A 26,877-nucleotide genomic window follows, 5' to 3' on the forward strand; every position below is an offset into this window, starting at 1 on the left:
CCCAGTCTTTGTTAATGTCCATGGGTTCCAGACTTCAGGCAGTCATTGCTAGTAAAGGCTTTGCAACAAAATAATAAAAATGAACCTTTTATTTATGGTTATATTAATTTGTCCAATTACATTTGAGCCCCTGAAAATGGGTGGGCTGTGTATAAAAATGGTTGCATTTCCTAAAATTTGTATTTGATGTTTATGTTCAACCCCTTGAATTAAAGCTGAAAGTCTGCACTTAAAATTCATTTGGATTGTTTCATTTTAATTTTATTCTGGTGGCATACAGAGCCAAAAGTATGAAAATTGTGCCTCTGTCCAAATATATATGGACCTAACTGTATCTCATATGAGGAATCCCCTAACTTTAACAGCAACCGCAATGTGATGAGGTTTTATTCCCCACTTCTTTAAACTGCCATGTAGTTTTTAAACTTGCCACATCTTATGGTGTTATATCATTAGCCTCTTAAACCCTTAGCCAGTGGTGTCCAAACTATGGCCCTCCAGTTGTTAAGGAACTACAACTCCCATCATGCCTAGTCATGTCTGTGAATGTCAGAGTTTTACAATGCCTCATGGGAAGTGTAGTTCCGCAACAGCTGGAGGGCCGTAGTTTGGACACCCCTGCCCTTAGCCATTTATGTACCAGGTTGCCTTGAAGACATTTTTTTCTTAATTTCTTGAATCAAATCTTTGACCATAGGCCCAAACACGAATTCTTTCACTTTATCTTTCGATTGATACCACACCCTTCTCAGACTTCTCCCCAACCTTGTTCTGCTTAGAAAATCGGGGTCTAACCCTCACCTGATTTTTTTAGAGATTTATATATTAACTCGTCAGCACAAAATGTTGTCCATCACTGACACCAAGTTCATTAATGTGTTGCCATTGGCATCTTCAGTTGCATTCCCATGAGAATTTTCAGTTCTGCTGGCAGACTTCTTTAGGAAAGCCAGCGGCTGGTTGGTCCACTCTAGGTCACCGGCACTATACTCCTTACTACGTGTGGAAGCTATCTCCATTACATTAACCCCCTTTTCTACACAGACTTCCCTGGCCTGTAACCCTCAGACTTTGCCCTGATTCGTGATATGTCCCCTCTCTCCAGTTTTACAAGCTGAGTAGTCTTTCTGCTCTGGCAGCCTTAAAATAAATGGCCTTGACACTGTTGACCTAGTACTGGAGCATCACCCCTGTCCTCTGTGCCCCCTTTATGTGCTTCTATCCCTCCACATGCTGTCTGTAGATACCTTGGCATTTGTCTGCCCATCTCATCAAACATATGTTATGTGACTGCTGTACAAAGTCTCACTCTGAGATCTCCCAGCATCTCTGGTACCCTGATTAGGTAGCCTCTAATTTGGGTGCTCTTCCTTCTTGGGCACACACACACACTCTCTGTAATTATGTGAGGTAGTTTTCACTTAGTGTGATAATAATAACAAATTGTTCCTATTTTATATCTTTGAATTATGCTCACAAGACACTTGGCTCTTGGTGCCTGGCAGGTCTTGGTTAGACCTTTAATGTCATCTTCAAGACATTTTGGCCCCACACTCCTTGTGCACTCCTTTTTGCAAGAAGTTTCTCTACTATAATGTCTTTGCAACTCTCTATACCTCTCTAGGGCCTTCTTCATGTGCCTCCCTCCTCTTCCCCCTGGTTGTGTGGTTGATCACCTTTCCCTAAGGCTTCTGCCCAGAAGGAACAAGTTTTTCCCTTCCTGCACCCATTTCCCCTAGAGATTGGGGCTTTTTCAGTTCTTTACGGCATCTAGCATTAGTCCTTCTCAAGGGTTGCAGAGCTACTGCCTGCTGTTTTTACATATTTAAGTTTCTTGACAGTTGGTAGTTTGAGCCACTGCTGATCTTTGTTTTGTCTACAAGGTGCTTCTACGGTTGTCTGTCTGTTTGGTGTGTTGACCCTTCTTGTTCTACCTGTGGGCCTGTTGCTGTAATTTTAGCTGGTTTTTGCCTACCCCTCAACTTATTGCTTCTCATGGTCTATGAATCAACTCCTGTGTACTGTACGATTATGAAAATGTTGATGTACCTGTAAATTTCATTTTTGGCAGTACAGTACAACAGTGGTTCTCAACCCTGTCCTCAAGTACCGCCAACAGGGCATGTTTGCAGGTTTTCCTTTACCTTGCACAGGTGCTTTAAATCCGAGTCAATGGCTTGGTATTTTGGACAGCTATTTTATCTAAGAGAAATTACCAAAACATGGCCTGTTGGGTACTTGAGGACAGAGTTGAGAACCACTGCAGTACAAGATGCAGGTCCCTCACCTCCTTTCTCTGTGATCGTTCTACTCTTTTCTAAATAAAAATGGAACCTCATTGAGTAGGTAGGGTTATGAGCACACTAGGAGCAGTTCCTAGCAAGGCTTTTGCCAGTGTCCAGTCACCTGAAGTTGGGGGCATGTGACCCATGGTCTAAGAATCAACTCGTGTCCTGTATTGTACTCCAAGATAGGAAATTTTCACATGCCTGTAATTCCATCTTTTCACCTGTTTTTTTTCCCCCCGTTTTTTGATAGACGACGTGTGTATGTATATATGTATGTGTGTGATTGAGATAGAGATAGATAGATAGATCTATCTATCTCTCTATCTATCTATATCTCTCTATCTATCAATGTTCCAAAGGTTGCTGCACTTAAAAATGTGTTGCCTTATTCCATCAAATCTTTGGAAAAAGATGTGTTCTGACTGGAAGGGCGCGAACAAATCAGCCCGAAACGTAATCTTTGTCTGAACAAATGATTGTAACAATTTTGTTTGGAATGACTCCTCTTGCTTTGTAATCTTTTTCCAAAGATTTGATGGAATAAAGCAACAAAGTTTTTAAGTGCAGCAACCTTTGGAAATGTATTCTTATATATACAAGGTCGGTGGGAGGACCTGTTTGCTGGAACAAGATTGAAAGCTGTGTGCGGTACTCCTCTACACTTCAATATATATATATATATATATATATATATATATATATATATATATATATATATATTTTATCTGATTTTAAAAAATATCAGGATATATAAAAAAGAGTATTTAATACTTTAGTTTCCTGTAGTAACCACTGAGATGGGCTTGTGGGAGTATAAAACTAATAGGAGTTTTAATTATTCTTTTTCCTAGGACTGGGACTTGGAGGAAGGGGGCTATAGATGTGGCAGCATTCTGGGCCACAACTAAATTATACAAATTTGCTTGTGGATTTATTGAACTGTATAGCAAAACTTGCCAGAAATGCATTTTAGAAATTATAGGCACTTTGCAATAGCATTAAAGCAAATATGGGCTACTCTGGCTACTTACTTTTGGTTCAGTGACATATGACTCGCTAGATGGTAAGCAAAGAATGAAGATGAAAGCCCTTGGAGTTTATAATGTTTGGCTTGGGCAGTTTCCATATTCCTATCATTCCACGATCATTTCAGAGTAACACATTAGAATGTTTAAAAACATTCAAAATGATCTTAACTTGTTTAATATATACATAGTTTGGATTGAAATGTAAAATTAAGTTCTTTCCCTGAAAGACTGCAGTTCGGCACGAATCATGCAATGGTCTATACAAGCTGTCCCTTTCTGGTCTGGATGGCGGTGACTCAATAAATCGATCATTCTTGCTTCTGGCTGCATCAACATTATTAAAGTTTCTTCCTGATGCTCAAGCACTAAAACCCATTCGGGTAAGTGAAAATATTTTCAGTACATTAGGTGTATGAACTATTATCTTGCTTCCTTTCTAACCCCTACATCAGTGGTGCCCTAGAAGTGGCACACAAATCATAAATGTCTAGCCTCCCACCAATATTTCTTATAACATCTTTTGTTCCCTCCTCCTGTCTTAACTACATTACTAGTCATACCAATGATGCCAATCAAGGATTATCTAGGGTTTTTTTAATACATTTGGTGGACGCCTAAAGGTGAATTCAGACAGCAGTACAAAGCTGAGATAGCCAAACATCTAGTGTTCATGAGGCCTTAATCTTAGAGTAACATAGCAAATTAGGTAGTGGATATCTGTATATAAGCATCCAACTAGTCAGCTCACAAGTCATTGGGTAGACTACAGGCATCAAGTAGCTGCACGGTGTCTCTTCAGAGGTCAAATGAGATCAAATCTGATAGTAGTAGGGGAAGCAAAACAAAAACTCTGAAAAGCTAAAAATCTATTTTTTATTAGGATATTTAAAGGAAAAGTTTACCTTTTTGAACTTGTTACACCCATATTTAGGGTGTAACGTTGTAATATGTTCAGCATTTGCCCACTTTTTTTTTTTTTTTTCTACAAAAAAAATCATACATTTATTTAAATTTTTTTCAGAGGTGAACTTATCCTTTTTAATTGCCTGGAGTTACATTTAAAACTACATTGGGATATCTTGGCCTATTTGTTGCAAGTTATGACATTTATTGTTGTCCCTTATTTGTCGAAATGGTTATCTACAGCATTTCTAGATTCCTTCTACATACCCTGCTATATGTTGTTTTTATTTTTAACCTCCTGTATCTATCCCAACATGATCAAATAACCCCTCGCTTAAGCATTTAAAGATTGTGTGTGTCTGTATAAATATTATAAACACACATTTATATACATATTATGTTTTATTTACAGGTAGAGGACTATGAGGAAGAAACCATTCTACGACCTGGATGTAAAGAATATTTTTGGTTACTGTGTAAACTGATAGATAACATTCATGTCAAGGATGCTAGCCAGGTATAGTTGGAATAAAATGTACTCTATTGTAACAGAAAAATGGCTTTACTAAGTGTTAAACACAAATGAGAAAAAGTGTAGTGTTTTTAGAACTTGGAAATACAAAACTTTAGACATTGCTGTTATTTTATTGATGACCATTTTCTAATCAGGAAGGATGTATGTCATGCAGCTCAATTTGCAGGATCTATTCAGAAGATGAAGCCATACTGTCATTCTTATTTGTATCTCCTAGAAGAACATTGTAGTGTCTCAGTTTGAGAATATTTGTTACAGGCATTGTTGCTTAAATATGTGAATATTTAAACTGAAATATTTAATCCTCCTTTTACTAAACTGCCATCATACTCTGCTTGCCAGCTGAATTTTAAATCTGACCCAGAATGTCTTAGAGCAATTGTTGAGTGTGCCTCTCGGGGCTTTACTCGTCATCTTCTGGAATTAACAGTCCTTTTTGGCAATGCCTAGGGCAGTGATGGCCAACCTTGGCACCCCAGATGTTTTGGAACTACATTTCCCATGATGCTCTACTACACTGCAGAGTGCATGAGCATCATCGAAAATGTAGTTCCAAAACATCTGGGGTGCCAAGGTTCGCCATCACTGACCTAGGGCATATTTATAAAGCAGTGAATGTGACCTTCACTAAACATTCACTGGTAGTGACTCATTCACTCATTTAAAACACATGCTTCAGGAAGTTTTACCTGGAGGGAATCTCCGTTTTCACCGCTTTATAAATATACCCCATAGTGTAGATCTGAAATATGTCTCGCCTTTCTGGATGTTTAGATCAAGTACTAGATATTAAGTGTTGTTTTTTCTTTAATCAGACAACATTGCTTGATTTGGATGCGTTAGCAAGACATTTAGCCGACTGCATTCGCAGGTATGCCTCTTATTGTAATTACAGGTGCAACCCATTTTGTCTCACCTTCTCCTGTGATCTTTTTCAACATTGTTCTGTTAATCTTCTCCATATCCTTTAGGGAGATTATCCATTAATGTAATCTCTGAGCCTTTAAAAACTAACCTGCTTTGCAGCCCTAATGTCCTGAAGCTGGAACAAATGCTAAAAGCCTTATAATACTTTAAAATATCTAAACCCAAGAAAAAAAAATATAAAAAATTGCAGATTGTGGCTTGTCAGTCCATAGATGTCATGGTTGCATTACTTTTCTCAGGCTAAGTACAATTCTTAAATTACAGAATCTTTGTATCCTTGCAACTTCCCAGCTGCCGTGTGATCACACACAGTAGTAAAAAATTATGTAATGAATGGATTCTATTCATGACTATTGTTTACTATGTGCCATGTGATCGCACTGCGATCAAGTGTTATCTGAGCAGCTCACATCGGCCCAGTACCAAGCCCCGCTATCCTCTGTCTCTGGTGGATACAGCGGTTGCAGATCCTGTCGTTCCGTGCCCCAGGGAGCACTCGCAGTGCCCATGTGCACCGCGATGTACCAGTGCATCACATTGCATGGGGAGCCAGCATTCCGCAAGTGGATAAAAAAAAACGAAGTAGCCACCTCCTTTACAGACTTGCAAGCTTAAATATACTATATTCTTGCTTTTTGATATGCTTTAATAATCCTTATCTCTCGACTCTGGCTGCCCAAACAAATCCACAGCTGCAGCTTCTACATTGTCTGTCAAAAGAATGCACTTGTGCTGTTTAATGGGGAGCCTAGAGTTGGGCAGACAGTATTTGTTCATTTTCAACCTTTCTTTTTACGTCTACTTTGTCCAATAAGCAAAAAGTGTTAATCTTTTTATTCCTGCTGAACATGTTTTATACTCACTATTGTGTTTAACCACTTCCCACCTAGGCCAATTCTGGCACTTCTCTCCTACATGTAAAAATCTTTATTTTTCTGCTAGCAAATCACTCAAAATACACACACACACACACACATATGTGTGTGTGTGTGTGTGTATTTATTTTTTTTTAAGCAGAGGCCCTAGAGAATAAAATGGCGTGTGTTGCAATTTATGTCGCACAGTATTTGCGCAGAGATTTTTCAAATGCATTTTTTTTGGGAAAAGTACAGTTTGATGGATTTTGCTGCAAAAAGCACAATATATAAAAGATATTACTGCAAGTAAATTGATACCTAAAATGTCACGTTTTAACCACTTGCCTTCTGGAAGATTACCCCCTTTCCTGGCCAGGCCATTTTTTGCGATATGGCACTGCGTTGCTTTAACTGACGTTCCTGCAATGGTGTACCCATATAAAATTTGGGGAGGAAATGCCCCACTGCTCGTAAAGGCAATCCAGTGGCTAGTCAGCCGCAAGGATGGCTTTTACATTGTAAGGAGTCGCCGGCTGAAAATGATACTTGGATGATGCTTGTACGGACAGGAAATTGCTAAAAAGGCCCATTCACTAAAACATAGAGTTTCTGTCCAGGTTCAATTTACTTTTCCTTTGAATTTTCTACCATTTTTAATATGAAGTTTGTTTACTTTTAGTACTAAGAATTAATTCCTTCAGCTATGCCTAACCTAGATATACAATCTGAATGTGCTTAATCATTTTTATGCAAAAATGTACTTTTGAGAGAGAGGAACAGAACAGGATAGAGATAAAGCAAATATATAGTATATGCAGTGCCTTGCAAAAGTATTCACCCCCCTTGGCTTTTTACCTATTTTGTTACATTACAGCCTTTAGTTCAATGTTTTTTTTAATCTAAATTATATGTGATGGATCAGAACACAATAGTCTAAGTTGGTGAAGTAAAATTAGAAAAATGTATACATAAAACTAGTTTTCAGAAATAAAAAACTGATAATTGGCATGTGCGTATTTATTCACCCCCTTTGTTATGAAGCCCATAAAAACCTCTGATGCAACCAGTTACCTTCAGAAGTCACATAATTAGTGAAATGATGTCCACCTGTGTGCAATCTAAGTGCCACATGATCTGTCATTACATATACACACCTTTTTGAAAGGCCCCAGAGGCTTCAACACCTAAGCAAGAGGCACCACTAACCAAACACTGCCATGAAGACCAAGGAACTCTCCAAACAAGTAAGGGACAATGTTGTTGAGAAGTACAATTTAGGGTTAGGTTATAAAAAAAATATCCAAATCTTTGATGATCCCTAGGAGCACCATCAAATCTATCATAACCAAATGGAAAGAAAATTGCACAACAGGAAACATGCCAAGAGACGGCAGCACACCAAAACTCACGGACCGGGCAAGGAGGGCATTAATCAAAGAGGAAGCACAGAGACCTAAGGTAACCCTGAAGGAGCTGAAGAGTTCCACAGCAGAGACTGGAGTATCTGTACATAGGATGACAAGAAGCCGCACGCTTCATAGAGTTGGGCTTTATGGCAGAGTGGCCAGAAGAAAGCCATTACTTTCAGCAAAATGGCACGTTTTGAGTTTGCGAAAAGGCATGTGGTAGACTCCCAAAATGTATGTAGGAAGGTGCTCTGGTCTAATGAGACTAAAATTTAACTTTGTGGCCATCAAAGAAAACGCTGTCTGGCGCAAACCCAACACATCAGCCAAAGAACACCATCCCCACAGTGAAACATGGTGGCAGCATCATGCTGTGTTTGTGTTTTTCAGCAGTCGGGACTGGGAAACTGGTCAGAGTTGAGGGAAAGATTGATAGTGCTAAATACAGGGATATTCTTGAGCAAAACCTGTACCACTGTGTGTGTATGTGTGATTTTAGGCTAGGACAGAGGTTCACCTTCCAGCAGGACAATGACCCCAAACACACTGTTAAAGCAACACTTGAGTGGCTTAAGGGGAAACATATAAATGTGTTGGAATGGCCTAGTCAAAGCCCAGACCTCAATCCAATAGAAAATCTGTGGTCAGACTTAGATTGCTGTTCACAAGCGCAAACCATCCAACTTGTAGGAGCTGGAGCAGTTTTGCAAAGAGGAATGTGCAAAAATCCTAGTGGTAAGATGTGGCAAGCTCATAGAGACTTATCCAAAGCGACTTGGAGCTGTGATAGCCGCAAAAAGCATCTCTACAAAGTATTGACTTTAGGGGGATGCATTGACTTTTTCTTTTTTTTTTTTTTTTGTCCTATTTGCTTAAAAATAAAAAAAAACATCTTCAAAGTTGTGGGCATATTCTGTAAATTAAATGATGCAAATCCTCAAACAATCCATGTTAATTCCAGGTTGTGAGGCAACAAAACATGAAAAATGCCAAGGGGGGTGAATACCTTTGCAAGGCACTGTACATACAATTTCCTCTTTATCTTTCTCAATATCTATTTCTATCCCTCTATGCCCCGATCTTTCTCTTACTCTGTATCTCAATGTGGGGTCAATTCAGTAATGCTCATCCCATTTAGATATTTGTTTTTTTTATACAAAATATCTCATGCAACATGTAAAGTGTCTATTCACTACAAGTACATATTGCAAATGCAGTAATTACCTGCTGTAAATATCGCAAATGATATTATATTACAATCTCGAGTCATTAAAAATAAAGTAAAAAAAAATTATTTATCTTAGGCCCCATATGAATAAGTTCTTGTTAACAAAAAAAAAAAAAATGTAAACCCTAGACATAGACAACCAAACATTTGCCAAGTCCTTGAATAAAAATCCCTCGCCATTTAAGTCAGTGAGGCCATTGACTTTAATGGTTGTTAATGAGGAGAAGCTGCAGAGCGAGGCAACAGAAGGGGAGAGAGTAGGAACAATAATTGATGGGAATGCTACGTCAGGACTCGGCAGCACCTCACTGTCCAAAATTAAATCAGAATGCAGACCGGGAATGTCATTGTGGCTTTTGAATTTTTGGAAAGCAGAAGTTCTTTTACTGCAGGTGAGTCAAATAAAGAGAACTTTTTTTTTTTTTTTTTTTTTTTTTTTAAATACTGCACAGTTCTTTAAGTCACATTTTCCCAAAAATAACATATTTTTTTTAAAGGTGGACTAACCCTTTAAACTCAAAACAATTGGTTCTAGGCCATAGGATGAATATGTATTTTATAAAATGAGCCCTTATAAAGCTATATACAATTATATACTTTTTTTTGTTTTGTTATATTTTAGCCGAGAAATTCTTGACTACCAAGATGGTAATGTAGAAGATGATGGTATGACGGGACTCCTCAGACTTGCAACCAGTGTCATCAAACACAAGCCCCCTTTCAAATTTTCAAGGGAAGGGCAGGTAGGATTACAAATTGATTGTTGAGGATACAAAATAAGGTAGTACTGAGTATTACCAGGGAGGCGGACTTTTTAGGCTAAGAACCAGTGGAGAAGATATAGCAGTATAAAAAATATAAATTTATTAAAAAATACAATATCTAAAAAACAATGACAATTGTAACATATAGCATCTATGATTATTGTGCAGTGAGCCCTTGTATGTCTACGCGTTTCACCGTTAGGCTTCCTCAGGACACGGCCAAGGTTCACAGATGAGACAGAGAAGGAAATATGTCTCTCTATCTTAAATTGGAATGCAAAATTATGCAAGTCACGGTAGCATGAGAAAGTTCAATCAGCAGTAAGAAAGTATATTAGATATAGCTAGGTGCAGTGTATTGCTGTCACCCAGGGGCACGCTGGATTATTTGTATCCTGAATATGCAGCGATGGGATTGTATTGAGCCTTCAGCATTGCTGATACTAAATCCAGGATCTAAGTGGTGAATCCGGTGTTGGCCCTCCTCCCTCTAATGGCTGCTCCCTTAATTAGGAATATTGTTTACATGCCCCTGCTGAGATATTTAGCTATATCTAATATACTTTCTTACTGCTGATTGAACTTTCTCATGCTACCGTGACTTGCATAATTTTGCATTCCAATTTAAGTTAGACAGACATATTTCCTTCTCTGTCTCATCTGTGAACCTTGGCCGTGTCCTGAGGAAGCCTAACGGTGAAACGCGTAGACATACAAGGGCTCACTGCACAATAATTATAGATGCTATATGTTACAATTGTCATTGTTTTTTAGATATTGTATTTTTCAATAAATTTATATTTTTTTATACTGCTATATCTTCTCCACTGGTTCTTAGCCTAAAAAGTCTGCCTCCCTGGTAATACTCAGTACTACCTTATTTTGTATCCTCAATGATTTATGGACGTGGCTTATTTTTGGTGCACTTTCCTGTACAAATTGATTGTGTCTAAATCTTTTCACTTGTCAAAGTCTAACAGGATTTTTGTTTTTCAGGAATTCCTCAGAGATGTTTTCAATCTCCTCTTCATGCTACCCAGTCTTAAGGACAGGCGGCAGCCCAAATGTAAATCACATTCTTCCAGAGCTGCAGCATATGACCTATTGGTGGAGATGGTGAAAGGCTCAGTGGAGAACTACAGACTATTACACAACTGGGTTATGGCACAGCACATGCAGTGTAAGAGTCAGTGTATTTATCAGCTTTTCGGTTCTGTGCTACTACTTTCTGGGCAAATTAAGTTAAAGTAGAACTATAGGATTTTTTTTTTTAATTTTTTTATTTTGATAGAGTAAAATAGGCCTCTGTCAGATTCTTTTCACCATCTGTGTCCCATTTCTGGGATTTCGCTGCACTTCCTGTCCCATAGCCAAGCAGGAAGTGCAAATTAATGGAATACCTTGGGGACCCCCTGCTCACCAGAACTAGTGTCCCCATTTGAAGATTTCCCCTTACTTTTCTGGGGACAACCCAAAATGTTAGGTTTTCTTTGACTTTCAATGATAATCGCAGGCAAGCAATACAAATAGACTGGATGAATCTCCTTAGGGACACAGAAAACGTAAAGAACTGGCAGACGTTCTAATCACTTTACACTCTGTCCAAAACAAAAAAAAAGTTTTGCCTTTAGTTATACTTTAAAAACCTCATGTGCTGTTGTAAGAAAGATGCAGAAAGAGGGTTAGAGGTAGTGTTCTGGTATCCCTAATTTGTGAGCCATTTAAAAAAATGCATTTTAAAGCTTCTCTTCCTGCTCCCTTCTGGCAATGTCATCTGGAACTGTAGTTCACTGAGACCGTTCTAACAGAGGTTTTATTTTGATGCTTAACCATATCAAACCCAGGCCAATTCTGACATTTCTCGCATACATCTGCATTTTTTTTGCTAGAAAACACTTGGACCCCTCTCGCACTGAGGCATTTTTCGGGCGCTTTTGGGCTAAAATTAGCGCATGAAAAACGCCTTCCCTGCCACCCCAGTGTGAGAGCCAGAGTGCATTCACACTGGGCACCGCTGCCAAAGCGTCTGCAAAGCACTTCGGCAGTGGCGCTTTGCGGGCAATTTTAACCCTTTATTCGGCCACTAGCGGGGGGTTAAAAGCGCCCCGTTAGTGTCCGAAAAGTGCTGCTATTACAGCGGTAAAGTCCCTCTGCCCCAGTGTGAAGGTAGCCTTAGACCCCCCCCAAACATATTTTCTAAAAATACGGGCTTTGGGGAATAAAATTATTGCTGTTGCAAATTTTTGTGTCACACAATATTTGCGCAGTGGTTTACAAACACAAATTTTCAGGAAAAAATACACAATGAATTTTATTGCACACAAACACAACACAATACCCATTTTTTTTAATGCTACGCTAAGAAAATGGATACCTAACCTGTCACGCCTGTGTCCACACCTGTGGAATGGCATCAAACTAGGGTATATTAAATTATCCATAGACAACGCTTTAAAAGCCTTTACGAGTTACACAGGTGGTCTGGTACAAGATTTATTGCTTTCTGACGATTGTGGCAATACCTCACGTGTGTGGTCAAATCACTGTTTACATTTGCACATTGACCTACGTATGCGTTCACATTTGTGTATGGGGCAAGGGGTGCCTTAATTTTTTTTTTTTTTTTTACATTTGTTTTATTAAAAAAAATTTTTTTTTACATTTTTTTGGGATCATTTTTATTGCTATCGCAAGTAGGGTTGAGCTGATACTAGTATCGGTATCTGTGCCGATACTGAGCATTTGCACGAGTACTTGTACTCGTGCAAATGCTCCGATGCCTAATCCGATACCTGGGCAGTTAGGGGTGATTGGTGCGGCCGTGGGGGAGTTACAAGCACCAATCTCCCTGTAATAGATTTCAATAAAGCAGCTGACAGCCCCTCTTCCTCTTCTTCCTCTTTCCTCTCCTCCTCCTCCCTCTCCTCCTCCTCCTCCTCCTCCTCCTCCTCCCTCTCCTCCCTCTCCTCTCCCTCTGCTCCTCCTCCCTCTGCTCCTCCTCCCTCTGCTCCTCCTCCCTCTGCTCCTCCTCCCTCTGCTCCTCCTCCCTCTGCTCCTCCTCCCTCTGCTCCTCCTCCCTCTGCTCCTCCTCCCTCTGCTCCTCCTCCCTCTGCTCCTCCTCCCTCTCCTCCTCCTCCCTCTCCCCCGGCGGCCTTCAGCTGCATTATTGAAATCTATACAGGGAGATCGGTGCTTGTAACAGGCCGCAACGATAATCCCTGACTGTCCCGTGTCCTACTCTGTGCTCCTAAGGTCCCCCGCCATGTCCTCCTCCTGCGTGTCCTCCTCCGCTCCCCCTTCCGTGTCCTCCTCCGCTCCCCCTTCCGTGTCCTCCTCCGCTCCCCCTTCCGTGTCCTCCTCCGCTCCCCCTTCCGTGTCCTCCTCCGCTCCCCCCCTCCGTGTCCTCCTCCGCACCCCCCTCCGTGTCCTCCTCCACACCCCCCTCCGTGTCCTCCTCCGCACCCCCCTCCGTGTCCTCCTCCGCACCCCCCTCCGTGTCCTCCTCCGCACCCCCCTCCGTGTCCTCCTCCGCACCCCCCTCCGTGTCCTCCTCCGCACCCCCCTCCGTGTCCTCCTCCGCACCCCCCTCCGTGTCCTCCTCCGCACCCCCCTCCGTGTCCTCCTCCGCACCCCCCTCCGTGTCCTCCTCCGCACCCCCCTCCGTGTCCTCCTCCGCACCCCCCCTCCGTGTCCTCCTCCGCACCCCCCCTCCGTGTCCTCCTCCGCACCCCCCCTCCGTGTCCTCCTCCGCACCCCCCCTCCGTGTCCTCCTCCGCACCCCCCTCCGTGTCCTCCTCCGCACCCCCCTCCGTGTCCTCCTCCGCACCCCCCTCCGTGTCCTCCTCCGCACCCCCCTCCGTGTCCTCCTCCGCACCCCCCTCCGGGTCCTCCTCCGCACCCCCCTCCGGGTCCTCCTCCGCTCCCCCCTCCGGGTCCTCCTCCGCTCCCCCCTCCGGGTCCTCCTCCGCTCCCCCCTCCGGGTCCTCCTCCGCTCCCCCCTCCGGGTCCTCCTCCGCTCCCCCCTCCGGGTCCTCCTCCGCTCCCCCCTCCGGGTCCTCCTCCGCTCCCCCCTCCGGGTCCTCCTCCGCTCCCCCCTCCGGGTCCTCCTCCGCTCCCCCCTCCGGGTCCTCCTCCGCTCCCCCCTCCGGGTCCTCCTCTGTTCCCACGTCGTGTCCTCCTCCGGTCCCCCTTGTCCCAGATCTGTCAGGATGGAGAGTGGAGGAAGGAGCCGGTAAATCTGTCATTTACCGGCTCCTTCCTTTTATAAATGCACAGAGTCAGTTAATCTGACTCTGTTCATTCAGAACTAAAACATTGTGAACTGTGTTTACGATGCTTCAGTTTATGTATGGAGAGGAGCCGATGTCTCCTCTCCATTCATCTTTAGTGCAGCTGAGGCTGCAGAGAAAGGGACTGGGGAATCTCTGTCCTCAGTCCCTTCCTCTGTCTCAAAGGGGTGATGTCAGGGGTCTGATATCTCACCAAAGCCCCCACCCCCCCAACAAGGTTGATAAAAAATAAAAAAAAATAGGAACAAATGTAATATTTAAAAGTAAAATTAAAAAATAATATAAAATTAAAAAAAAAAATGACTTTGTCCACCCAAAAAAGCATTGTAACAAAAAAATATATATATGTAAAAAAATAAAAATTTAACAAAAATAAAAAACTGACAGTCTACGCTTCATCAGTGCTACCTATCAGTGCCCATCAGTGCTACTTTCACATGACATTAAAAAAAAGTATCTGTAAGTACTTGAAGAAAAGTATCGGTACTTATACTAGGTCTTAAAAAAGTGGTATCGGTGCAACCCTAATCGCAAGGGATGAACAACATCTTCTATGATACCATGGGCAGTGATAGGTGCTCTACTATTAGACCCCATATCTCTCCTCTGCCCTCAAAAGCATCTGATCAAACCGAGTTAGGTTTTATCAGAAGCTTCCAGTTTCTTTCATCATGGGGGGTTGGGGTACCTTCCTTCCCTCTGTGTTTACCAGACCCGACAGGTTGCAGCGGTCCCATTCTCCCCGATTGGACAGAAGAGCCTCAAATCAGCAGTGGGAGGAGAGGCCCCTTTATGCTCCCTGTTAAAGTGATCGGGCGGCTGTAGAGCCACTCCAATCACTACTTCATGAAAGCTCGACGCCAGCTGAGAAAAGTGAAACCAGGATCACAACTGTAGCTACACCCCTGATCCTGATATGGCGGGCAGGAAGCAGTTAAAGCCTGTTCTTTGCGTTGGTTCCCTCAGCACTCACAAGTATCCCTTTAGAATAGTTTGGTTGGACAGTTATTTGGCACCTTAAACATCACTGAGATCATAAATTTGGAAAAAACCCTAGGGAAGAAAAGGTTGGTGTGGTTTGGTCGTACGGAGGTTATCTTTATTTAATATAAGAACATTGCAGAATTAAAGTGGTTGTAAAGGCAGAAGCAGCCGCCCTTCTACTTACCTGAGCCCCATCTCTATCAAGCGATGTGTACGAGGGCCTTGGCCGTCCGGGACTCTCCCTCCTTATTGGCTAAGACACAGCAGTGGTGCCATTGGCTCTCGCTGCTGTCAATCAAAGTCAGTTAGCCATTAAGTACAGAAGTGGCGGGGCCGTACCATGGCTCTGTATCTGAATGGACGCACAGAGCGGTGCCCCCATAGCAAGCTCTTTTTGACTGAGACCAACGAGTGGCTTAGATGCTAGACACCATCCCACAGTAATTGGGCAGTCAGATTGACTAGTAGGTTACAATGGGATTACCCTTTTTTGACTGAGACCAACGAGTGGCTTGGATGCATGACACCATACCATGGTATTTGGCCAGTCAAATTGTTTGTAGGAGGGAGGCTTCCTAGTAGATGGTGATAATCCTGTATTCATAGGGGCAAGCTAAAAAAGATTGGTAGAATTGCACTACTGGTGTATTTTTCTATCATCTGCTCTAATAGAGTTAATATGCTTTCCATCCTATAAGTGTACACACACTTTTTTTTTGCTTTTTCTTTCTCCTCTGATATACTCTTCCATCAACAAAGGTTGATTTTTTTTTTTTTTTTGTCTCTGATTGGCCATTGGTGCGTGGGCATGCACACCCCCATTTCTACAACCCCTGGCAAAAATTATGGAATCACCAGTCCCTGAGGATGTTTCTTCAGTTGTTTATTGTTGTAGAAAAAAAGCAGATCACAGACATGGCCAAAAACTAAAGGCATTTCAAATGGCAACTTTCTGGCTTTAAGAAACACTAAAAGAAATCAAGAAAAATAATTGTTGTGGCCAGAAACAGTTAGCTTTATAGAACAAGCACAGGGAATAAATTATGGAATCACTCAATTCTGAGGAAAAAATTATGGAATCACCCTGTAAATTTTCATTCCAAACATTAACACCTGCATCAGATTAAATCTGCTTGTTAGTATGTAGGTAAAGAGGGTAAATTATCAAGCAGTGTTGCACAAGATGTTGGTTGTTCACAGTCGGCTGTGTCTAAAACATGGACCAAATACAAACAACATGGGAAGGTGGTTAAAGGCAAGCATACTGGTAGACCAAGGAAGACATCAAAGCGTCAAGACCGAAAACTTAAAGCAATATGCCTTGAAAACAGAAAATGTACAACAAAACAAATGAGGAACAAATGGTAGGAAACTGGAGTCAACATCTGTGACCGAACTGTAAGAAACCGCCTAAAGGAAATGGGATTTACATACAGAAAAACTAAAAGAAAGCCATCTCTAACACCTAAACACAAAAAAACAAGGTTACAATGGGCTAAGGAAAGGCAATCGTGGACTGTGGATGATTGGATGAAAGTCATATTCAGTGATGAATCTCAAATCTGCATTGGGCAAGGTGATGATGCTGGAACTTTTGTTTGGTGCCGTTCCAATGAGATTTATGCAGACGACTGTCTGAAGAAAACATGCAAATTTCCACAGTCAATTATGATATGGGGCTGCATGTCAGGTAAAGGCACTGGGGAGATGGCTGTCATTAAATCTTCAAAAAATGCACAGGTTTACATTGAAATTTTGGACACTTTTCTTATCCCATCTATTGAAAGGATGTTTGGGGATGATGAAATCATTTATCAAGAAAATGCATCTTGCCATAGAGCAAAAACTGTGAAAAAATTCCTTGAAGAAAGACACATAAGGTCAATGTCATGGCCTGCAAACAGTCTGGATCTCAATCCAATTGAAAATCTGTGGTGGAAGTTAAAGCGGGGTTCCACCCAAATTTTGAACAATATCTGTATGTATTCTCTTCCTTGCCTAGATGCTGACATGCCGTTTAAAAAATTTAAATTGCCGTAATTACCTTTTTATTTTTCTATTCTTCTTTGCACTTCCTGGTTCTCCTCCAATGGGAGTAGGCGTGTTGCTAGCCTCTCCCAGACTCCTGGGAGCTAGTCTCAGGCTTCCCAGGATGCCACTGAGCATGTGCGGGAATGAGCAGTGAATGCTGGGAGCACATCCAGGAAATGCTTGTGGGCTTCAAATGCCCACAATGAAGATGGAAACCGCCTGCAGTGAATAATATAAGTTATTCTTTCCGACTAAATCTGACACAAGCGGACATATTACACACAATATGTGAGTATATAATGCTGAGAAGAAAAGTTTGTGAATGAACTCAAAAAAAAAAAAAAAAAAAACGATAGGTGGACCCCCGCTTTAAAGAAAATGGTCCATGACAAGGCTCCAACCTGCAAAGATGATTTGACAACAGCAATCAGAGAAGGCTGGAGCCAGATTGATGAAGAGTACTGTTTATCACTCATTAAGTCAATGCCTCAGAGACTGCAAGCAATTATAAAAGCCAGAGGTGGTGCAACAAAGTACTAGTGATGTGTTGGAGTGTTATTTTGTTTGTTTTTCATGATTCCATAATTTTTTCCTCAGAATTGAGTGATTCCATAATTTATTCCCTGTGCTTGCTCTATAAATCTGTTACTGGCCACAACAATTATTTTTCTTGATTTCTTTTAGTGTTTCTTAAAGCCAGAAAGTTGCCATTTGAAATGCCTTTAGTTTTTGGCCATGTCTGTGATCTGCTTTTTTTCTACAACAATAAGCAACTGAAGGAACATCCTCGGGGACTGGTGATTCCATAATTTTTGCCAGGGGTTGTAGTTCTTTCAGTACAATTACTTGCCAGTTTTAGAGTGTTTATATATTCTAGTAGGCAATTTGTTTAGTAGCGCAGTTGACAGGCCATGTAGCAACCTCTCTTTGGTTCCTAACAAAATTTTGCTATGGAGCCCCATAGTGTGTACTTATACCCTGTCCCTAACTGCCTTATTTTGCTGTATGTAATTTTTTCCAGATGGTTCAATTTCAAAGATAAATACTCCAGTAAAATTACATACAGTTGTTTTGCCTCAAGTGAGATGAATCTTGGGTGTAACTCGCTTTCTCTAGTTTCTGCAGTTTGCCAATTTTGAAGGCCTTGCTCCTTACTCAGGCAAAAATGTCAGGCTGGAAATCAGAGAATTATATTAAACTTCTGCAATCCATTGTTTTCTATAGACAGATCAGATGGAGAACTGGTAATGCAATTGCTCAGCTGTGGAGTTTAATAGCATTTATGCTTGAGGTATGAGAAGACAGTGGGTCTCCATAAGCGGTCAAGTAGGCCCTTGTAAAGCAGATTGTATAAAAGCAGTTTAGGATGTATTGCTGTCTGTACGTTTTGTTGGGGAGAATCCCTTCTATTTCAGAGCCAGTCAAAATGCTGTCACACAGGCAGCAATAAAAACTTGGTTTCAAACTTTACTGGCTCTAAATAAAAGCAAAAGTCTTGCCTGGTGGTCTACTTATAAAGTGGATGCATCCTAAAACAAAATACCTGAGTCAGAAGCCTCAGAGGGAGACTGCTGTTCTTTTCTTGACTGCATACCAGCTCTGCTTTTTATAAATGCTTTCTTATATCTTAAACTGCACCTGTATCGCCTGGAGATTTGTATGCCAAAGCTTGCAACAGGTGTTCTCATCAGGAAACATTTGTGCAGCAAGTTATTCAAAATACTGCATTTTAGCTCCGGTTCCCACTTTGTGTAAAGGGATGGATGACAGGATGCTTCGTGTAAAATACAGTATACTAAATGTACATTTTATATGCTTTCTAGACATGCATTCTTCATTGGTCAAACATTGTTGTATATTTATGCTGTTGAATGATGTGTTTGATTAATGTGCATGGACAATGATATCCGTAGCATAGCTCTTTTTGTGCCATAGGTGAACAGCTGCCTGTTCTACAATGTCTTATTGTTCATATTACACTACAGCTTCCCATGCTCCTTACAAGTGGGACTACTGGCCACATGATGATGTACGAGCGGAGTGCAGGTTTGTTGGACTCACAAATCTTGGAGCTACCTGTTATCTCGCATCTACCATTCAGCAATTGTACATGATACCAGCGGCCAGGCAAGCCATCTTTACTGCTAAGGTATATTAATATAGTAATATTCCTAGGTATAATACAGAATTGTTAATAAGCATCACTAAAGAATGACTAAGTGCAATAATAAACAGTGGCTGGACATGAGACAGAGGTGTTTCATATCCATAAGGATCTACTGCCACCTTTAGGTAATTTTGGCATTAGCAAAAAAAAAATCCCCTCCTAGGTATAACCCCTCCTCGACAGGAAAGGCTTCAGTTAGTAATGGCCTTCCTGTGCAGCTCTCTGCACAAATATAGCTAGCTTCTCAATGATTACATCCGAGATTAGGAGACTAGTATTATCCGGATCCATTTTCCTACGGCTGTTTAACGCTCAGGGGAGGGGTACCTGGACCCAGCTCAGACGAGCAGGATGCCTCCAATGTTGCTGTTCGGCACGGGACCCTGCACAATTAGGTTTTGTCTCTCAGACTGATAGGGTGCTGTGCAGGTCCAAAACAGAAATCCCAGGTGGAGGGACTCTCTCCACCCCTACATTCCCTCAAGACTGCTGAGCCATGAGAACGCAAGCGTACGGCCGGTGATGTCACAAGCGGACAGGGAGCTAGATGCTGGCGGCCGTCTTGAATTCTATTCTTCATGTAGAGAAAAGCAGGGCTCCCAGTACACTGTCTTATGAACAGTTTCTTTGGGACTACAGGTCACAGAGCAGGACTACAAGGAGCAGAGGACCACTGAGCAGCAGACTTTTTAAAAGGGGCACAGTTGAGCATTCCTGGAGAGGACCACAGGTCACAGCAGCTCCGTTGTGTCTACTGTGTATCGCAGCAAGGTTTTAAGGGCCACGCCAATTCTTTGTGGGGTCAGGGTACTGACACAAAAAGATCATAGGAATTTCTCTGTGGGGAAACCAGCACACTGGTGCTTACTGGCACAGTGCCCTCTTAGCTATTCCAGGTTCAGCGTTTATCCCAGACTCAAAAAGCCTTTGATTCTTCTTGAGGAAGGAGTTATTACTAATTTGAAGTTACTACTTCCCAAGTCTTCTTCAAAGGTTTAAGAACTGGGGTTATGGCGTCACATGAAATGTTTTGTATGTAAAACTGAGCTCAACCTGACAAGGCGTTTGATCCGCCAAAAAGGTCTGCTTAATAATACCCCATGCAGGGTGAGTTCTCGAAAAGATGGAGATGGCCTTCAGTAGGTTTTTTATCTAAATAAGAACCTCACGTGCTCAGTAGATGACGTACCACTGTTCAAGGATGCATCGGGCAAACACCTGGAGCCGCAAATCAAAGTCTCCTTTTACTCTGGTGGTAGCAGCTCCTACAACCAGCTATGGCAGCGGTAGGCGTGCCCCAGAACCTCAAGGTCTGGGCTCGTCAGATGACGAGAAAGAGGAATCCTAACTATACATAAGACTCTGATTGTGCCAACTTGGAGATTCCATATGTGTAAGTAACACCAACTCATAAAAAAAACATATATTACTTTTATTTAAACATATCCTTAATAAAAAATGTGTCTCATGAATGGATCAGTCACAACGTATACGTTAAAAACAATTACTCTCAAGATTGCGGCAGGTGAGGTCAAGTGCGTCCTAGTATAACGTGAGTTCTAAGCGTTTCCTGGACACACTGTTTTTTTAGGACCAAGGATGCCAATTCAGCAGACTTGATTGTCACAATGTACGCACTGTAAAATGAAAATACAATATAATCAAGTATACAGACAATCGCATAAATCAAGCCTTTTACATGTTGAAGAAATAATTGTCCTCAAGTGAATCCACAGATTCAGTGACCACAGCACCAAAGGTGGTTAAAATGCATACCAGACCCACACCCTCTTATAAAGCATCTGATCACGTTTGTACCTGATCCCAGGATCTCAACACGTCAGTCCTTCTATATCAGAGACCCAACACTTCTTTGCTGCTTAACCCATCCATCCAATTCAGATCCCGCTCTTCACGGACAGCTTGATGATAAAGCACATAGTGGAAAAGGGGAGAAGGCTCTCATAGTGCAGCATATATGACTTTATTTGACGAGTAAATATTGCTCAAGTATGGAATATAAACTTTTACAAGTTTAAGAAATGTCAGCTGTGAAGTGAATCCACTGATGGATTTATTTGATTATGTATTGATATTGGTATTGATTTTATAATTTTTTTGGCGCGCAATTTATTTATATATTTTTGTCTATAACATGTTGATTTATGTGATTGTATACTTGGATTTTATTGCATTAGTTTAGTTTTAGAGTGCATACATTTTTGATGATCAAGCCTGATGATTTGGCATCCTTGATCCTAAAGAAGCGGCAGTGTCCACGAAATGCATAGACCAATATGTTGTTCTAGGCCGCACTTGACCTTGCCTGCATGAATCTTGAGACTGTTTTCAATGTATACCTTGTGATTGATACGTTGAGTGACAATTTTTATGAACTCTATTTAAAAATATTTTTTTATATGCTTACACATGTTACACACACACATATGGAATCTTCCAGTTGACACAAAGTCCCACGTATATTTGGGGTTTTCCTTTATTTACATGTTTCAGATGGGATGGTGCCTCTGGGTCATTGATATAGTATTGCATAGAAGTTCCACCACACCATTCAAACATAAAAAAAAAAAAGACAGGAATCCTGATAGTGGGGACACTGAATCGAGCAGAAACATGGAGGATTTTCCACATGCTCTTGGGTTTTCAGTGGATGTCTTGAAGGACTCTATGTAGCAACTTCCATCTCGCCTGGGATTCCTGTTGGTGCACATGTGCACGATGCTATGACTGAAGTGTGGGTCAGCGGTTTTACCTTGCCAGAAGTGCGTAGGATATTTGCCCTTTCAAGGGGAATGGTGAACTGGTCTGACTTTGGATGATTATGTCCAGAACGTGACTCTGGGTAAGAATGCTCTACTAGCACTTACAAAGAAGGCCATGCTTGCAATTAGGAAACCCTCTAAACCAGGGAAAAGTCCTCATCACAATGAAGGGGGACCCCACTCTTTTCTTGTAGGGGGAGGTTTACAGGCCTTCATGGAGGTAGGACTGGGGGGCAAATGCTGGCAAATGGGTCTGCAAAATTGTGGCTTGTGGTTACAAGGTGGCTTTTTGGAGCCTTCCCCATCCACACTGCATTCTTTCAAATGTGTTTCTTTGAATCCACAAAAGCAATTGTCGCTTTTGCAAGCTCTCGATCATCTTATCTTGAGAAGTGATTGAACTGCTTTCAGAGGACGAGACGCTTCACAGTTTCTACTTAAACCTCTTTACTGTTCCAAAACCAAACTATATGTTGGTGATATTGTGGATCTCAAGAGACTCTAATGCCTTGTTTCCACTGAGCGGATCGGTTCGGGTCGGTACAGTTTGAATGGCCTACAATGGTCCGGTCTATTCTGGTGAGCGTTTCCACTGCAAGTGGGACCACAAGGGGCCATACAGGGTTTAGAAAAAATGCCTCAGCATAGCACAGCAGAGGGTTTTTTGTCAGCCAATCAGTGGAATGTATCGTAGCTCCGCCCTAACCGAACCGTTCCATTTTCTATGGCCCCACATCTGAAGCAGGACCCTGAATGGAACGGTTCGGTTCGGTTGTATGGGCCCCTTTCATAATGGAAACACCCAAAATAGCGTACCGTGCCGAACCGATCCGCTCAATGGAAACGAGGCATAAATGTCTAATGGTACAGAAAATTACAGATGGAATGTGTCCGGTCTGTAGTGGTCTCTCTCTGATGCTTATATTTACATGTTCCAATTTTTCCACCTCACCAAAGGGTTCTGAGGTTGGTGGTGGAGGGACTGTAATTTCCAGTTTGTGGCCCTGCCATTCGGCCTGTCCCAGAGTGACAAAGGCCCTGGCTCTAGTTTTGGGACCCTTGCGCTCAAAGGGGAATTACTACCAATAGGGTACATGGATAACCACCTTCTGCAGGAGAAATCCACTTTGTGAGTCCCATGTGACTCACACAATACACACTCTGTAAAGCAGTGGTTCTCAACCTCTCTAGTGTCGTGACCCCTTGATAAAATTTCCCAAGTTGCGGGGACCACTAACAGTAAAATGATTTTCGTAGCTTGGGTTGTCAGCACCCAAGGCAAGACTAGTAATTTGCACCCCTAACCCACGGACATTTAGTGCTCCCTGAGTCCCTTTCACTCGTACAGTATTAAAACCCCTTATGGTACATTTTAGGATGTACCACTCTTTCTCTTCGTTCTCCTTTCTTTCCCTTTTAGCTCTTGCTATCCTAAAATCTTGTGTTTTTTTTTTTTTTTTTTTTTTTTACTTTCCCCCATCCCTCTCTCTAGCCGACTTTCTTGTTCTTTCTCGAATTCTTTCTCTCTATTTTTCTTTGTTCCTCCCCCTCTTTTGGCAGTGCTGGTGGGGAGTTGGGATGAGTGGCAGTGCTGGTGGGGAGTCCTGATCAGCCAACTTGGGTGCTCTTGATCAAGGTCATCTGCTGATCTGAGAACTGTAGTGGGGACTTTTAATGGCAACTATAATCACAGGTAGTGTTGCTCACTGTGTCTCCGACTTTGTGGTGTCTCGCAGCAGTGACATCTATGATGAAATCAGGAGATAGGGTCTTCTTCAGCCCCTCCAACTTCACATTCCTCCCCAGTTAGCTGACCTCTAGTCTCTGCCCTCCGGCCAGGTCGTGAACTGAATGGGCAGCTGCGAAGAGGCTGAGTGGGCGGCCTTGGGCTCCAGGAAAAGCCCAGCTGGGTGGCGGTGAAAAGGCTGGTAGAGCGGTGCGGGCTCCAGAAACAGCCCAGGATTCTGTGACCCCTGGCAAATCGTCATTCGACCCCTGAGGGGGTCCCGAACCCCCCCCCCAGGTTGGGAAGGTTCGCATTGGTTCTTGGTTCTAGATTTTCAGAAGTCTACCTTGATCCCAGCCCAGAGACTGGAATAACTGGGCATAATCCCAGACACTGTCCAGTTGAAAGTGATCCTCCTTCCGGGCAAATGTCTTACTCAGGGCACTGGTAGGCTTGCTCAAAACAGTCATTCCTTGATTCATTTTTGCATGAAGTTTCTGAGGAAGATGGTAGCCTCATTCAAGGCTGTGTCCTTGGCCCAGTTTCATTCCAGGAAGGGGAGGACTCCTAGACCAACTTTTGGTCTAGGGGACTTGATCTCTACAGTAGAGTTTGTTGCCCATAAACATCTTAGAACTGAGGGTGATTGCCTCACCCTGCTCCCTTGGTTAGGGTTGCTTTAGGGGCTTCTCTGTGTGTTTAATCAGTGTCACTGCAGTGGCATACATAAATCATCAAGGAGGCACCTAAAGTCAGGCACCCCAGGCAGTAGAGCTCATACTGTTTTGGAAAGAACTCTTATGTTCCAGTGTTGTCTGCCATACACATTCCAGGAGTGGAAAATTAGTAGGTGGACTTCCCCAGCTGATGACTGCTATCTTTGGGGGAGTAGGCTCTTCACCCGGAGGTGTTTGAGGAACTAGATCAGTGACAGGAACCCCAGATATGGATCTTCTGGCATATAGGTTCCGTGTAAAACTGGACAACTTTGTCTCCAGAACCAGGGATCTTAAAGCATTCGCACCGGATGCTCTGGTGGCACCATGAGACCAGTTTTCTTTTATATATGCCTTCCTCCGTGCAACTCTTGCTTCTTCTGCTTTACAGGATTAGAGTGAAAGGAATTTGGTAATCTTGATAGTCCCAGCTTGACATAGGAGAACCTTATATACCGACATTGTGAACATATCAAGGGGAGACCCCCTGGACTCTTCCAGTCTGACCTGACCTTCAGTCGCAAAGTCCATTCTCCCATCTTTCTTTACAGTTGCTGGCTTTAACGGTATGGCTGTTAAAGCCAGGGTCCTAGGACCAAGATGTCTCTCTTTTCTAAATTTGGTCTTTCCTACCCTGCTGACAGCTAGGAAAGCAAGTTCCAGAAGATTTACAACAGAAGTTGGAAGACTTATTTTGCCTGGTTTGAGGCCTTGGGGTTTTCATCCTCACAAGTATGTGGTTGGCTGTATTCTGGCTTTTGTCAAGTCTGGAGTGGATCAGAGCCTAGCCTTGAGCACCGCTTCAAATTTCAGCATTGGCTGCCCTTTTTTCTGAGACAGAATGCTTCATGATCTTTGGTGCATGCCTTTGTTCAAGGTGTTAGGCCTTGTCCCATTGGTTAAGAGACTCTCTTGATTCCATGTGTCCCTAATTTAGTACCATCTGTATTGCGAAAATCTCCATTTAAACCTATCCAGGATATTCATTTTGGTCCTGACTCGAAAGGTTATTTTCTTGTTTCCATTACTTCAGCTCGAAGTGTCGAAAATGGCTTCTTCTTCTTCTTCTTCTTCTTCTTCTTCTTCTTCTTCTTCTTTTTTTTTTTTTTTTTCCGTAAGGAACTGTTCCTGGTATTACACCATGACTAGGTAGTTTTAATTGCCTCAGCTGTCCTTTTTGCCCAAGGTGGTTTCTTCTTTTCACCTCGACCAGGACTTTGTAACTGTCCTTCTGTCCTAGGCCTTAGTCATAGGCAGACACGGCTCTAAACACCTTTGATGTGGTTCATGGTGTCAGGTGTTACCTGTAGTTGACAACTGCTATTCATCAGTCTGATTCCCTCTTTCTACCTCCTGAGGGCCCAAAGAAGGGTCAAACGGCTTTCAAATCTACCATATCCAGATGAATCCAGCTTATTTTTCAAATGTACTGTTTAAAAGGAAAAGTCCCACCTTTTTTTAGTGAGGGCTCTTTCTACCAGGAGTGTCACTGCCTCCTGAGCTATTCTTCATCAGGCTTTGGTAGCTCACATTTGTAAAGCTGCTACCTGGTCTTCGGTTCATCTTTTGACCGAGTTTTACCAAGTGGATGTTAGAGCCACTTTGGGCAGAGTGTTTTGCAGACTGCTGCATAAGATTCTAACCGATTATTCTGTTTTGGTTATTTGGGGCCTTTTGGCTTGTTGCTGTGTTGCACGTTCAGTCCTTGGGGAAATTCCTATCGATCTGAAAATCCTTTGTCCTATGATGTATGATAAAGAAAATAGGATTTTTTTTTTTAGCTGTAAAATCCTTTTCTTGGAGTACATCACAGGACACTGAGATCCCGTCCCTTTTTCTTTTCTTTTGTGGCTTATGACTTGCTAATAAAACTGAAATGTTTTCTGTTGGGCAGTGGTATACCTAGGAGGGGACCTGTCCAGTAACCTGAAATTGGCAGCCTAAACTCTATTGTTATGAATATGAAACTCCTGTGTCCTGTAATGTACTCCAAGAGAAGGATTTTATGTGTAAATCAATAATCACATTTTTTATTGTTAAAACACTTTTTTAAATTTGTAGTAACACACTCATGCTAAAATGGTAATGGAAGGATGTTTGTGATCTCTTAGCAGCAGTACTAAAGCATTCTTTCACACACTAAGCTTTACAGACTCATTGAACATGCTTTACTATTCCCCACAGCCTTTCCTTTGCAAAAGAACATGTCTTGTTTACTACTAGCAGTGAGCCTATGCACTAGGCT

The 26,877-nt window shown here is 42.2% G+C and overlaps 1 protein-coding gene across 4 annotated transcripts in view; it reads left to right on the forward strand.

The window, feature by feature from the left end:
- USP34 (ubiquitin specific peptidase 34) overlaps positions 1 to 26,877 on the forward strand; it is a 317,003-nt gene that overhangs the window by 187,516 nt on the left and 102,610 nt on the right. For all 4 annotated transcript variants that reach the window (XM_073628084.1, XM_073628086.1, XM_073628085.1 and 1 more), the window contains 6 exons: positions 3,544 to 3,696; positions 4,632 to 4,736; positions 5,570 to 5,625; positions 9,795 to 9,915; positions 10,933 to 11,116; positions 19,226 to 19,389. In XM_073628084.1, coding sequence (XP_073484185.1) covers positions 3,544 to 3,696; positions 4,632 to 4,736; positions 5,570 to 5,625; positions 9,795 to 9,915; positions 10,933 to 11,116; positions 19,226 to 19,389 — 783 coding nt within the window. The remainder of the gene's footprint in view (positions 1 to 3,543; positions 3,697 to 4,631; positions 4,737 to 5,569; positions 5,626 to 9,794; positions 9,916 to 10,932; positions 11,117 to 19,225; positions 19,390 to 26,877) is intronic.

This window comes from Aquarana catesbeiana, linkage group LG04, assembly GCF_042186555.1.
Source record: "Aquarana catesbeiana isolate 2022-GZ linkage group LG04, ASM4218655v1, whole genome shotgun sequence".
Lineage (NCBI taxonomy): Eukaryota > Metazoa > Chordata > Amphibia > Anura > Ranidae > Aquarana > Aquarana catesbeiana.